Consider the following 15,823-nt stretch of genomic DNA (forward strand, 5'->3'; position numbering starts at 1 on the left):
TTAACCAGAAAACCAATGGGATGGACCCTGTGGATAGGATCCTGTTCGTGACGCCAATTATGTAAGCGGGGGAATGGTCCCGCTATTGTGGGGAAATTTCCTGACTTCTGCACTACCCCGGTGAGGTGGGCAAGCGAAAGGATCTGAGTCCCCGCTCCCACTTCCTTTACCCAGAGGCCTCCCTGCCCTTGAGGGCTCCCCTTCCACTCTCCTGTCTGGCTGAGTCCTCGTAACCCCAACAAGGCTGGGCCCAGGATTCCTGGGGGGCTCGACCCCCAACCCTGCTGTGGTCACCTAGGACAGGGGCTAGGGTGTCCCCACTCCGGGGTACTCTCTTTACACTGGGCACCTCCCTGACCCACTGATTATTCCATACAATTTAAAGCAAATACAAGTTGTTTAATTAACAATTAATTTAAAGAAAAGAACAAGGAAAAATGGGAAAGGTTAAAGGAAAACACATCACCCTGCTCTGTGGCAGGGAACATCACAACCAGTGTCTCTGGAATGTCAGGGCAGGTCACAGTCTGCTTCTTGTAGGTCCCAGGCCTCCTTCTTAGGCCCAGGCCGTGCTGCAGAGACGCTGCGGGTTGGACACTTGCAATGGTGGTGGCCACACACCTCCGGGCTTTGAGTGGTGGGACCCTTCTTCCCAGCGTCAGCCCCCCGTAGGGTTAAGGTCCCCCTCCCGGTCTGGCCTGCAAGGGCCCTTGTCTGGGGGTGTCTTTCTGTGCTGGGCCCTCTGCCCAGGTTCCCCCTTGGCTGGCCCCACTTGCTCACCACACCTGGCTCTGTGGCTGCAGCTCTGCTCCCAGCACAGGATCTGCTCTCCCCGGGCTGCGTCTCTGGCTCTGTGGCTGCAGCTCCACTCCCAGCACAGGATCTGCTCTCCCTGGGCTGCGTCTCTGGCTCTGCGGCTGCACCTCTGCTCCCAGCACAGGATCTGCTCTCCCTGGGCTGCGTCTCTGGCTCTGCGGCTGCAGCTCTGCTCCCAGCACAGGATCTGCTCTCCCTGGGCTGCGTCTCTGGCTCTGGATCTGGCACGGTTCTGCTCTCCAGCTCAGCTTGGGCCCCTGCTCTCTCCTTAGCTCGGCCCCACTCAGTCTGACTCAGGCCATTCCAGTTCACACGGAGGACGGGACCCCCTCTGGCCTCCTGACTCTCTGATTAGCCTGCCCGCCCTGTCAATCAGGCTGATCTGGAGCATTGGCCTCTCCCCATTGCCCCTGGGGACTGTCAGTCTCAGGCTCCTGATTTGCCATCGACCCTTCCCCTTTCAGTGCTGGGAGCTAGCAACCAAAACACCCCACTGGATGTTAGTAAGGGGGCAACAGTCCCCTTACACATCTGCAAACGACGTACTGCAAAACTTGTACACTTGAGTATTCTGGGTGTACAGTTGTTACATAAATCTGCTGGGTTTATTACTGATTATTAATAAAACAAATAAAATTACATCATCATCCATACCGTTAAGTTTGGCTTGCCTTTTACCCACCCAAGCAGTCCCATAGTATTGCTTGGGTGAGTCAGGTGAGGCGCTGTAGGGGTTTAAATGTGACAACATTTTCTGATTGACCCTCTAGTACACAAGTTTAAGGTGGTTGCCTGTAGTATAGGGATGTCTGATCAAGGCTTTCAAATCTGTGCAAGAAAAATGATAATACTGTAGTACTGCCACTTATTTTTCCCAAGCTCTGTAGGATGGTGTCTGGCATTTCACTAAATGTCCCTTTTTCCTCTAGGCCACTGCAGTAGGCTGCTAGCTTAGATGAAATCTCAGCCAAGCACATGCTTTTAAGGGCAGGAAAGTCTATTGCCATAGGGAATGCTGATCACCAAGACCACAAGTTTAACATATGCCAGCAAGTTTGGAAACTACAGCTAAAAATGTAGCGTGAGGGGCATGAAGTTACTGAGGCTTCGGCTGGTTGCATTGTCTCTAGGATATTGTCCAGTGGAACAGCATGTTGCTGAAAGGGGCACAGTTTTTGCTGTTAAATGCTGTAAAGGACCCACTCTCCTTCCAGTATGTTATAGAACAGCTGTACAGAAAACCAGAATTAAAGAGCTTGCAACGGATGTTATCCACAGAGGCACTGACTATTATGTGGCCTTGTTAATTGGAGCTAAAACAATCTCCCATCCTGGTTGGTCAGATCATTCTGTCTGCATTATTCTAACTCTAGTGATTTCAATGGAGTTATTACTGACTTATGCCTGGGTGAGATCAGAATCGGGGCCATAGTCTTGAGAGAGTCAGACTCACAGGGTGAAATGCTGGCCCTATTGAAATCAATTAGAGTTTTGCCATTGACTTCAATGGAGCCAGGATTTCATCGGTTAATTATAACGGAGGATATGTCTCTAAATCCCCTAAACTGCTCTGATAATCTCAACCAGAGGCTGTAGAGATGGAAAACAACTAGATCCTGAGGGAATAATTCATAATGAGTCATTTCTGTGCAGAATTTAGCCTTTTTTGTCAGCTGCTGGAAAATCTGCCAAAAGATCACTATGTCCATGAATGTATTTGTTATTTAAATTTATTTGACTAATATCTTTAGGAATTGTTTATTCTATGCATTGACTGTGACTGTTCAAAATTCAAATGATAGAAAAGACTATCTAGTCCAGTAGTTCCCAATTTTTTTTCTGCAAATGACCCCTTTGGCATCTGACTAAAGGCATTGGACCCCTTTCATTTTTTATACGTCAGTTTCATGTTGTTATAGGGCCTTTACATTTCATTTTTATCTGTATTTCTGTTTCTCCTAAATGGGGGTATTACTTTCCTGTCTTGTATAAGTGACACGAGTCTTGACATCTGTGACAAAAAAAGTACTTCTAAACCCTCACAGGGAGGATGTAGTCCTGAAGGGTACTATTGGAATGCCCCTTCCAGCCTGGGAATACCTCCACCAGTGTGACCTCTCACGCTGTTTGGAGGACACCATTTTGAGAACAAAATGGCATCCTCCGTGCAGCAAAAGTGCCAGAACACTGTTTAGGCCCTGGCTCAAGGGACAGACCCCTGTATAACCCATGGTGGACCCCACTTTGGGAATCTAGTCCTACTTTTGCTTGAAGAGCACATGGGCCAGATTGGGATCTCAATTACACTAATGTAAATCTGGAGTAACTCCACTGGCTTAAGTGGATTTACACCAGTGAGTAGAATCTGTGTCAGAATGTAATACAAAGGGGGTGCTTGCAAAATGAATCAGAAAATTAGCAAATGGAAGTTTACGGGAATCCAAAGACTCATGGAAAGGCAGGTACTGGTAACCCAGCCTACCAATTGCCATGGATGATTTGGGGTTGGCTATTTGGTGCAGTACCTGATTGGCTCATTCTTGCTCACTTTAGTCATGGGGGTAGACTTGGCCCTGTGTGATGAAAGAGTTTGGCTTCCACAAAGAACGTTGGAGTTGAAAATTGGGCCTGTCCTTGCTCAAGCCTTAATAAGCCACTATGCTGAGACTCAGATGTCGTAACAATGTCATGTTATTAGATGCTGCAGTCTGGAGAGCTTTCTAAAAGCCTTGGCGCTGCAGTGGTTCTGTTCCGTTTAACTGGATACCACCCAGTCTAGTTGGAGCTGCATCCTCCTTGCATTCGCTTTTGGGGAGAAAGAGAGGGATAATGTGGACGTTTTTCTTTAAAAAAGATACAGTCCCCAGCCATTACAAATATATTTGATTTCCTTGCCCTATGGAGCCAGATGCCCTTTGGTCCTCCGTTTTCATCCAGCAATGTTGCACTTCAGCAACTGAGGACCTGTGTTGCATTGTAAAGACCACTGGGGACGTGAAAGTCAGCTGGCTCTGCAATATAGACATCTTCTTGTGCATGGTGAAAATTAGCCATCTCATCTCCTTGATCTCAGTCGATGTAGGCTTTTCATCTGTGTGATTTATTTTTCCTCTTTCATTTCCCTGATAACTGATAAAGGAGTGTATGTATATACATATGTTAGAAAGAAATCAACTTGACATTGGAATGTAGCTGTTAGAATTCAGAAATGAGGATCACAATTTATTTGGCAGCCAGCCTCCTCAGTAGATGTTTTCTTTTCACCAGAATTGTTGACAAATCTGCTGCTTCTTCCTGATGCAGCTCGAGAAATGTCTTTCCTCCATTTTGATTCACTAAGTTATACCCTTGTAACACAAACAGAAACACAGGATTTGTATTTATTTAGCTGGAGCTGCATCACATGCACCGTTGATGTGGGTACAGAATAACTCAGGCGTGGCCATAATTATAGCAACTGAATGTCATTGATTTCTCTAGGCCTGTTCATTTGCACAAGAATATATATTAGCATGAGGGCTATGTAACCTGTAGTGACAAAAAAGCAGAGGTAATTTAAGCATTGAACTACACAGTTGACAGTGTGACATCTTGATTGTGAGAGGGGCCTGGTTTTCTTTGATCACCTTACAAGGAGGCATCTGGAAATTATAGGAGGTAGCTTAGGTCAAAATGCCACATGTTTCTTTAATTACTTGAAAATATTACCCAATGCTAATGAAGGCAGAGTACTCTCCTTTAAAAGTGAGAGGTTTTGTTGGAAAAGCCATCCTAACAAACACAACTTGTTCGGGGTTTAATTTATGGGTGTCTTTTTAGATGGTAGGCCACATTCTAGCTTGCTATTCTGGAGGTACATTGGTGTAATTCCACTGAAATGAGTGGAGCTGCTCTGGATTTACTTGAGTATTAGTAAGATCAGGAATCTAGCCCTTTACCTCCATGCTTCAAAGAATCATCTTTGAGATGTTGGGCTCAGAGGAGATCTTTTGTCACTAAAAAGAACATCTCTGCAAGTGTTTTGCCAAAGAGAATATTTTACAAAACAAAACAAAACTAGAGATCTAATTTTCTTACTGTCCTATGTTAGTAGTGGGCTGATCTGAAAACCAGGTCCTGATCTCACTTACACTGGAGTAACTGCATTGAAATTAACAGGAGTTACTCTGTGTTTACATGGGTGTAACTGAGAGCAGAATTCTGGCTAAATTATCAGTCACACTCAGTGAACCAAAGACAAAATGGGTGAGATAATGTATTTTATTGGACCAACTTGTGTTGGTGAGAGAGAAGCTTTCAAGCTTACACAGTGGGCTTCTTCAGGGCTGGAAACATACTAAGACCTTGGCTACACTTGCGGAAGCGCGAATGTAGTCGCGCCGCCAGTGCTGCGAGAGCTCTCTCGCAGCGCTGCAAGTACTCCACCTCTCCGAGGGGAATAGCTTGCAGGGCTGCGAGCGAGCGTGCAGCGCTGCAGGCACTGATTACACTGGCGCTTTACAGCGCTGCACTCGCTGCGCTCGGGGGGGGGGGGTGTTTTTTCACACCCCTGAGGGCAGCAAGTGCAGCACTGTGAATTGCCAGTGTAGCCAAGGCCTCAGAGTGTCACAGTTAAATGCAAGGTGGAACAGATTGTTTAGCATAAGTAGTTAACACACATTTCAAGGGACCATTCAAGGTGAAATGGCCTGTTAACACCCCTCCAGTCATAGGGAGGAAAAGAACAGAGGGGAAAGAGGGAAGGTGAAGAAAGTAGCTGTGGGGTTATAGATAAGGCTACGTTTTAGTCATGGGTATTTTTAGTAAAAGCCATGGACAGGTCACGGGCAGTAAACAAAAATTCACGGCCCGTGAGCTCTCCATGACTTGTACTATATACCCCTGACTAAATCTTGGGGAGGGGGCAGCCCGGGGGTTCTGAAGATGCTTGTGGGGATGCTGCGAGGGCTCGGGGGGGGGGCGGACTGGGGGCACCGCGGGTGCTCTGGGGGGTATTGGCAGGGCTGGCAAGCTCCCTACCTGGCTCCTTGTGGCTCCCTAGAAGGGGGGACATATCCCTCCCTTAGCTCTGTGTGCTGCCCCTGCCCCAAGCACTGGCTCCGCAGCTCCCATGGCTGGGAACTGTGACCAATGGGAGCTGTGCGGGTGGTGCCTGCAGGCGGAGGCAGCGCACAGAGCTAGGAGCTGAGCAGGGCCAGCTCCAGGCACCAGCGCAGCAAGCAGGCCAAGGGGAAGGGGCGGCACGTCCGGCTGTTTGGCGGCAATTCGGCGGCGGGTCCCTTGGTCCCTCTCGGAGGGAAGGACCTGCCGCCGAAGTGCCACCGAAGAAGAAAGCGGCGCAGTGGAGCTGGCTGCCGATCGCGATCGTGGCTTTCCGCCCCCCCCCTCCACCGCTTGGGGTGGCAAAAACCCTTGAGCCGGCCCTGGGGCTGAGGGAGGGACATGTCGCCACTTCTGGGGAGTCCCCCAAGGTAAGCGCTGCCCAGAGCCCTCATCCCCTCCCACGCCCCAGCCCTCAGCCCTGAGCCCCTTCCCACATGCACCCAAACTCCTGCTGCTGAGACTGCCCCAGCAGCGGCTGGTGCAGCTGGCCCAGGAGTTGCCCGAGCTGCTCAGGTGGCCAGCCACACCGGCCACTGCAGAAGTCACCGAGGTCCTGGGAAGTCACAGAATCTGTGACTTTCATGACCTCTGTGACAAACTCGCTGCCTTAGTTATAGATTGTTGTAATAGGCCATAAATCCAGTGCCTTTATTCAGTCCTTTCCTCCATATGACTGGAGAGGTGTTCACCGGTCACTTCACCTTGAATGGACCCTTGAAATATATTTTAACGCCTTCTGCTAAACAAACTGTTCCAACTTTTATTTAGCTGTGACACTCTGATTATGGGAGAATTAATAGGTTGGTCTGTCCATCTAGATACCAATAGGACCCCCATCACCATGCTATCTGAATGCTAGACCTGAATGTAGCAAACGTGAAAGGCTTAACCTTTAAGAAGCCCTGTGACTTTAGCTCTTTAAGCATCAGGAATGCTGGCATTTCTGTATTTGCTTTTTTGTTTTGTTTTGTTTTTTAATAAAGCAAGTGCTATGTGGAACATACTGTTCTCAGGAGACATACAGCAGGCACTGCCACTTGGGTCAGAAATGGGTTTGCTGGCTGGTAGCGTGGGAAAGTACAGAATGGGCTTCCTACCCTTTTCTACACTAGGACTTTGGTTCCTTGTACTGCTAGCTTTCCATCTTTTAAGTACAAAGACTCACTGACTGCATCCTGTATCCAATTTCAGCAATATTATCCAGGCCTAATTTAGATTTTCTCTTTCCCCCCAGTGCATCTGACTGGAGGGATACCTTATAGGATTGGTTTGTATAATTAAAAAAAAAAAGATTTATTTTAAACATGTAAATACTTGTATTTTAAAGGGGCGAAGTGATAAATGGAGGATTTGGCCTTGTTCTGGATGGATCAGCAGAGGCTGAGGAACAAGCTAAGATAATGCTCAGCTGGGATGTTTCCAATGGAGTAAGCAAAATCTGCCTTCTGTTTTGACTTGAAATATTGCTTTTCTTCTTCAAAACACAAAAAATGCTTGGTATCCCAGGAATACGCGAGCTGTACCATGAAATAGGCCGAGTAACGAACTCTGCTAACTATTCTCTGATATGTACTATTTATGGCCCTGATCCATACCCCATTGAAGTCAGCGGGAGTCTTTCTATCAACTTTAGTCAACTTTAATGGGCTTTGGGGTCAGACCCCAAAAAAGAGACCCAATAAATGTAGGGCTTTTGGGACCTTATCCTGGGAGGTCAAGAGCACCCACTGAATTCCCAATGCATAAAAAGCCTGTTTATCTCCAATTTATATCAATGAGAGTTTTTCCAGTATTGTCAGTGGGGAAAGGAGCAACCCCAAGATACCTTTACTGTGGCCACTTTTATTCTTGGATATGTGCCACATGTCCCTCAGTCTAGAGTTTAGTACTAAGTGCTAGTTATATGCAAACTCAGATCAGTTCATTTATTTGTACTGCAATGGACCATGAGCTTGGGCTGAGTTTCCTTGGCCTAAGGGAGAGTGTAACACATACTAACACAGAGTGATTGTCCTCCTTTAGTGCCGAGACCAATATGGGTTTATGACTCGACTCCCATGCCTGTGCTACTAGAGGTGGTAATTTAGATCCAGCAGGAGCAGCTCATGCTTTTTAGATCCACAGGTCCTGGGTTCAATTTCTGTAGACAACTCCCCACAGTGGCATAGTTACATACAGCAAAATTATAAAGGACAAAATGTGTGGCGTTTTAGGAAGACTTTGCCTATTCATAATTGATACTTGATGTGTCTCAGACCAAATGAGGCTATTGCTTGCCAATTCTGATGTGGTGTGTTTCTGTTTTATTTCTCAAAAAAATTTGGTGAAAATGGTTTCCTTCCTTGCATTAGATCTGAAAATGGATTCTCTCCAGAGAATGTGGTACAAAAAACAGTAGGAGGAACTATCCACATGCACTCCCTGTACCAGGTCTGATAGAATAGATAAATCATTGAGGAAGAAGGAAGAAGATTAAATTAATCTCTAGACTTGAGTAATGGAGGCCGCTGCTTAACAAGCATAATTTATCAGAGACAGCCTATAAAACAACAGTTTGGTAGAAGATTTACTTGCAATGTGATTTATTGCATGCAATAGCACAACTTCTCAGCGCGCTGTTTAAAAAAGACAATCTTAGAATATTGTCTATATTCCTACATCCAAAGGAAAGAAATTGGACAGTACACTAGAAAATATATTGCCAGGAATAATCCTATATATGCAAGGGACATTGACTAGTAGTTCTTTTATTTTTAAGAATAAAATGTATTAGTTCTAAATTGATCACATGCTTAAGTACTTTGCTGAACTGGGACCTTAAGCATTTGCCTATTTTAACAACTTTGAGTCTGACCAAATACTTCAAACCCTGATTTGTAATGCATAATAAAATAATATTTCTAGGGCAATTGCACATAGGATTGTGCCTGTGTAAAGACTGAGTAAGGAGCTGAGGATTTGGCCAGGGATGCTTGTGTTAAATGACATAATGGATACATGATATAATACATTAATAATTGAGAGTAGTTATATAGCACCAATATACTCATGATGAGGCTAAACCAGCAAGTTCAGATCTATGTCTGACCTTCTCCAAAGTTCAAGGAGGTTTGGCTCTGTCATTCTTCTTCAGACCTATTTTACAAATAAATAAGAATCTGAATCTTAGCATTTCTTCTGAAGTTCTAGGAGGGGTTTTATCTGGTGCTGTGGTTTGGGCATAGCTTTGCCATAGACATTCTGAGCCTTCCAGTTCTAGAGACTATGGGCTGAATTCTCTGCTGGTGTAAATGGCTACCACTCCATTTACTTCAGTGGAGCTTAGCCCATATACTCTACCAGAGAGTTTGGCCCCTTGGTTTCAAATCTTACCAGTGGTTCAATTTGAAAATATGTGCAGTGATCTCAACATCCTTCCATGTAACTATTTGTCCCATGATAAAATCAGTGATTGTTTAAAACAGACCTAGGTCTGAAACAGCAGCTAGTTTTGCAGATCTGGATTGAGATGCATTAATTTTTCCTTGTGAGGGACTTTTGCAAAGCATCTTTTTACAATGTGCCTTGCTCTAGCCAGGGCTATCAGCCCCTAATTTTTAACTGGACTAAAATGCATCAAGACCATCCAAAGACTTTTGAAAAAAATACTTAGGGTGAAAGAGAGCAAATGATTTCTTACATTGGTAAAGAAACGGGGAATTAGCATGAGTTGATAGATTTGTTATCATTAAATTGTGTGCGTGTGTATGGGGAGAGGTGAAATGTGGAGAGATACAGTTGCATTTTTACATCCATTTACTTTGACCTCGTTTGTGATCTGACAGGTAGCTAGACGCTGTTGGTCGGGCAACAGTAATGCCTATGAAACAATCTGCCAAGCAATGGAGGAGACTGGTAAATTAAAGGTGACTCTCCCACACAAGGTGGTAGACGAAAGCATTTTGGAGCAAGCCCTGCATCGTTAATTGCATTCTGAATTCATTATGCTCCTTTCAGACACATTTTGAAGTTGCTTTCTTGTTACCCAACCTCACTCTCTGGTAAGATAATAAATGCTTTGCAAGTGTCTCTCCTATGTGAACAGTTCTTTTCCTTCATCATTAGCAGGGTAATGCTGAGGCTCCCTACATTTAGGGTCTGATCTAAACTCCACTGAAATCATTGAGAGTTTTTCCATTGACTTAATTGAGTCTACTCCTGCAGTAAGATACTATTCAGTGTGAATAAGGATATTGGAATCAGGGCCTAACTAATTAAGCTACATAAAAAATAATCCATTCCTGTCTGACTGTTCAGAAATCTGAGAGGTTCCTTGGTCTAGTGCAGGGATACTCAGACATCTGTGGTTCAGTAGCCAAATTAGTGATCAACGTTACCCTAAAGAGCCACAGTAGTGTGAATTCATTGTTTCATTTGCTATTTTTATATGTATATATTATTGTCACAGCAAAATGACTGACCAAGTGTTAGGTTTCAGAGTGGTAGCCATGTTAGTTTGTATCAGCAAAAACAACGAGGAGTACTTGTGGCACCTTAGAGACTAACAAATTTATTTGGGCATAAGCTTTCGTGGGCTAGAACCCACTTCAATAGATGCATGGAGTGGAAAATGCAGGAGCAGGTATAAATACATGGGTGTCAATGTGCTGCCACATGATGGAATTTCTGAGGCAGGGATAGAATCCAATTCTCCAGGGCAGAGTTCAACTGCCTTAACTGTCAGACATAGAACGTAAGAACGGTCATACTGGGTCAAACCAATGGTCCATCTAGCCCAGTATCTTGACTTCCAACAGTGGCCAGTGCCAGATGTTTCAGAGGGAATGAGCAGAACAGGGAAATTGAGTGATCTGTCCCCTGTCATCCAGGCCCATCTTCTGGAAGTCAGAGGTTTAGGAACACCCAGAGCATGGGGTTGCATCCCTGACCATCTTGGCTAATAGCCATTGATGGACCTATCTTCCATGAAGTTTCCTTTCTCTTTCCTATCCTTTCTGTTCCTGCAATCCCCTGCCTCATCCACTAGACACCTTCCATCTTCTGTAACAAATGAAGCAGGCATCCTGCAGAAAACAGCCTTTTTCACTACACAACCCTGAGTCATCCCCAGTGCAGGTCCGATCCTGTGCACTGAAGGAGGCAGGGAGCCTGTGGAAAAAATACTATATAATAATATAATTCAAGACTGTATCATAATGCATGAGTAGAAGGGGGCAAATCAAATTGAACAGATAACCTTAATTCTGGCATTTCCTAACTTTTGAATATTTGATCTTCCGCCCTTGGCATTCTTTTAACATAGTTTTTTGTGCATCAGTATATGTATTAGTAAAGTGATGCATACTGAATTGTCTGTCCTTGGCTTGATAGCTGGAATATTGCAGCAGAAACAATGGCCCATATGACTACCTCACAAACCCACACATAAGATGGACTCCCTTTGCCAGCTGTGTTTCTTTTGTGCTGTTGGAATGCAGTTTAAGTTCAGCTTATCTGGGAGTAGTTCCACAGCCAAAACCTAGGACTTGCTGATCTCCATATTATAAATAAAAAAAGACTTGTGAAATTACTATAAGACTTGGGTGTGAAAACGTGTTTGTGGCAAATATTCTTAAGCTGACTTTGGGGATTAAAATCACATGTGCTGAAGCCAAGCTATTCTGTTTTCCTGTGTATAGGCAAGCAATTTTATACTTGCTATGAAACAAAGGAATTTTTAGTGCATCTACTTGCACCAGGGTTTGCCTGGAAAAATGGTCACCTGAGATTTGCACAAAAGACAGAACAGGGAGTCTCTTTAATTGAACAGAAAGCAATGCCAGAAGCAGTGACTGGAAAAGAACAAGGGTGGTAAGCACTAAATCATTTCAATAAAGTTAACATCAAGGCCAGGAAAATGTGTAAAACAGCTTCATGAGCTGTTGTGTGGGCCAAATTCAATGCCGGTCCAAAGAGGTGCAATTCCATTGAGTTTGACCCATCCATTGGAAGGACTGTGATGGATTTGCTCTTTCATAACAGCTCTCTCCATTTTCTCAGCAAATGAAGCCACTTATTAGATTGATAGAGACCTTTTGGTCTGGTCTATACTTAAAGTTCTGTCAGCATAGATACATCCGTCAGGGGTGTGAACAATAAACACACATACCCCAACCAACATCCTCATGATGACATAACCCACAGCATGGATGCAGCTATGTTGATTAAAGAGGGCTTATGTCAATGTAGCTAACGTTGCAAGGAAGTAGTGTTACTAGGCCAATAGAATAACTCCTTCTATTAGCATAGGCTGCGTCTACACTAGAAGGAGATGTCAGCATAGCTATGCCAGTATAGTCTTTGTAGTGTAGACATCGCCTTAGAAACTCTGAATCCTAAACTCTAGTCTCTTTTGTGTCTCTCAAGACAGACTTGGATTTTTAGAGCATTATCTCTATGGGCTTCTGCTCCAACTACAGTGAACACTATTGCTGTATGAGGTTCAAAATGGTACAAAAAATTAAGACCATATTAAAAATTGTTTGAAAATCATCCAGTAGTTTTCTTTCATATAACCAACATTAATCTGCAGCAAAACCTAACCTCTTAGACAGGATGAGCTTCCTTTCACACAGTAATTCTGTACAAAGCCAAATGTAGATTCCCTTTCCTCTCCTCTCCCATGCCCACCAAAAACCATGCTGACAAAGGATTTGATGTAGCCTGATGTAATTGGAAGAAGCTTTGTTCCTTGCATCCTAATCCTAGCCATTAAGGTTATGTAATAATGTTTTGTTCTAATTATCAGTGACTTTGACCGAAAGGTTGGATTTATATATCTATATATATAAATGGGTTTATTTTTATGGGCTGCCATTAATTCCTCAATCTAGATGTGACTTTTGTATTTCCTATGATTGATCTGCCTGCAATGTTGAGTTCAGATTCAACTCAGTTCCTTTTCAGCCAGGATGGACCTTTGTTGGGACTGGCATGTTCTTCAAACAAAGATTTATCATACCATTCTCTGTGGGTTTCCTGGGATTGGAAGTGTTCTTTTTTGGGGGTTATATGTACTGTTTAAGACCATATCGTACTTTCCCTTTCTGCTTTGAGGCTAATGCACAATAAATCAGGTGAATGCCAACTCTCTGCACCCTATTAGTGTCTCAGGTGCCATTGTAAAGTACAGCATGCTCTCATTCAAGATGATCATTTTTCTCCTGATCACATACCGTACTATTTACAGATGTATATTCATAGAATAATAGAAGATTAGGGTTGGAAGAGACCCCAGGAGGTCATCTGTCCAACCCCCTGCTCAAAGGAGGACCAACCCCAACTAAAGCATCCCAGCCAGGGCTTTGTTTTTCCTCATATCCAACCTAGACCTCCCCCACTGCAACTTGAGACCATTGCTCCTTGTTCTGTCATCTGCCACCACTGAGAACAGCCTAATTCCATCCTCTTTGAAACCCCCCTTCAGGTATAGTTGAAGGCTGCTATCAAATCTCCCTTCACTCTTCTCTTCTGCAGACTAAATAAGCCCATTTCCCTCAGCCTCTCCTCATAAGTCATGTGCCCCAGCCCCCTAATCATTTTGTTGTCCTCAGCTGGACTCTCTCCAATTTGTTCACATCCTTTCTGTAGTGGGGACCCCAAAACTGGATGCAATACTCCAGGTGTGGCCTCATTAGTGCTGAATAGAGGGGAATAATCACTTCCCTCAATCTCTGGCAATGCTCCAATATGCCATTAGCCTTCTTGGCAACAAGGGCACACTATTGACTCATACCCAGCTTCTCGTCCACTGTAATCCCCAGGTCCTTTTCTGCAGAACTGCTGCTTAGCCAGTCGGTCCCCAGCCTGTAGCAATGCATGGGATTCTTCCATCCTAAATGCAGGACTCTGCACTTGTCCTTGTTGAACCTTATAAGATTTCTTTTGGCCCAATCCTCCAATTTGTTTAGGTCACTCTGGACCCTATCCCTACCATCCAGCGTATCTACCTCTTCCCCCAGCTTAGTGTCATCTTGCTGATGATGCAATCTATCCCCTCATCCAGATCATTAATGAAGATGTTGAACAAAACTGGCCCCGGGACCGACCCCTTTGATACCGGCTGCTAACTAGACATCGAGCCGTTGATCAGTACCCGTTGAATCTGACGATCTAGCCAGCTTTCTATCCACCTTACAGTCCATCCGTCCAATCCATATTTCATAAACTTGCGGCAAGAATATGGTGGGAGACCATATCAAAAGCTTTGCTAAAGTCAAGGTGTATCACAACCACCGCTTTCCCCATATCCACAGAGCCAGTTATCTCATCATAGAAGTCAATCAGGTTGGTCAGGCGTGACTTGTCCTTGGTGAATCCATGTTGACTGTTCCTGATCACCTTCCTCTCCTCCAAATGCTTCAAAATGGATTCCTTGAGGATCTGCTCCATGATTTTTCCAGGGACAGAGGTGAGGCTGACTAGTCTGTAGTTATACAATATACAGCTGTAAATACACACGTTAACCAAATGTCCTGGGAAGTGCAAATTGTGGTAGGTCAAAATTGCTACATATTACAGAAGAACAATTGCCAATTCACATATCTACAACTTAAGTAGGTACCAGCCAAAGTTGCCGATCTGTGCTTTGACCTATATACATAATTATTTCCAAAGTACTCCAATTGATTTAAACAAGAGTTGAATTGGGCCCAATGATAGCTGCTTCTTACAAAATCATTACTACCTTTTGATTTCAAAGCTATTTTTCTCAGTTTAATGGCATTGGGCGACTGTTTTGTCATGAATAAATGCCCAGCAAATACATCAGTTCTTTGTACTGAAGGAATTTTTAAGATATAAATTTAACCTAATCCTCACGTGAAATTCCACTGAGGGAAAAGGCTGCCTTATACTAAGGAAATCTTTATTATGAGTATGTTAGATTCATTTTCATTATTTCGTACCAGTTATGTTCTGGTAGTGTGCTCAGTATAGTATAACAGACAAAAAGAGACATGGTCCCAAACTCAAGGCTTTTATGATCTGGTCCTGATTCTGCAAACTCTCCCATGCTTATTCCTACCAGAGTCAATGGGAGCACGCATACATCTGGGAGCATTTGCAGGACCAGGCCAAATGTTGACAAACAACAGAAGCCAAACATAATCTCCATACAAGATTTATTGGTTGAGGATCAGACCTTCTTGCAATCAGTTTTAGTTAGGCTTGTCTATTTACTAATTAACATGAGCAATGCAAGATGGCTGATGGAATAGTAATGAAAGGACTTAAATCAACCCATGAGTAATTCATCATATTTAATAATGCCCCTTTCCCTTTTTACTAATTGTGATATATTTTGTACATGTATAGCTCTTTCAGCTGAAGCTCTCAAGGCATTTTACAAATGTGAACTAATTAAACCTCATGATACCCTTGCCAGGGAGGTAAAGGAAACAGGTTTCCCATTACCCACCACTGGGATGAAGCAGTAGCTGATTAAGAGCATGTTGAAACCATATGCAAGTCTAGGGCAAAGGGTTTTTTTTTTTTTCTGAGCTCATCTGAATCTCCTGCCTTGTCTTGCAGAGAAGCCAGAATTCTGAAGGTGTGATTGCTCAACCCCCTTCCATGGGGAGATTGATGTCATGTCTGGGATGATGACTTCACTGTTGGAGAAACCTGTGAGGGGGAGGAGAAGCTATGAGGGGGAGAGTGCGCTTATTCAAACACATATGTAGTCATAATAAAAGACACCCATTCAATGACTGACAGAGTAAATGAATTTCTGTAGCAATGTCCTTTATGAAACTTGCCCCATTGTGAAAGTCCTTCCTTAACTATAAACAGTGTCTTCACGTCCTTCTCCTGGCCTGGGAAAGACAAAGCTGCATGTTCTGAAAAAGCTTATAGACAGTTATGG

At 44.0% G+C, this 15,823-nt stretch overlaps 1 protein-coding gene and 1 long non-coding RNA gene across 4 annotated transcripts in view; both read left to right on the forward strand.

The window, feature by feature from the left end:
- The window catches only part of UROC1 (urocanate hydratase 1), an 84,024-nt gene extending 74,037 nt beyond the window's left edge, over positions 1–9,987 (forward strand). For all 3 annotated transcript variants that reach the window (XM_024104989.3, XM_024104990.3, XM_065550904.1), the window contains 2 exons: positions 7,247–7,346; positions 9,744–9,987. In XM_024104989.3, the coding sequence (XP_023960757.1) occupies positions 7,247–7,346; positions 9,744–9,884 (241 nt within the window). In that variant the 3' untranslated portion in view covers positions 9,885–9,987. The remainder of the gene's footprint in view (positions 1–7,246; positions 7,347–9,743) is intronic.
- A 2,410-nt stretch (positions 9,988–12,397) lies between these two features.
- LOC135972549 (uncharacterized) lies at positions 12,398–15,669 on the forward strand. The gene is made up of 2 exons (XR_010589041.1): positions 12,398–14,368; positions 15,490–15,669. It is a non-coding gene; the product is annotated as an uncharacterized LOC135972549 (long non-coding RNA).
- The last annotated feature ends 154 nt before the right edge of the window (positions 15,670–15,823 follow it).

This window comes from Chrysemys picta, chromosome 7 (genome assembly GCF_011386835.1).
Source record: "Chrysemys picta bellii isolate R12L10 chromosome 7, ASM1138683v2, whole genome shotgun sequence".
Taxonomy (NCBI): domain Eukaryota; kingdom Metazoa; phylum Chordata; order Testudines; family Emydidae; genus Chrysemys; species Chrysemys picta.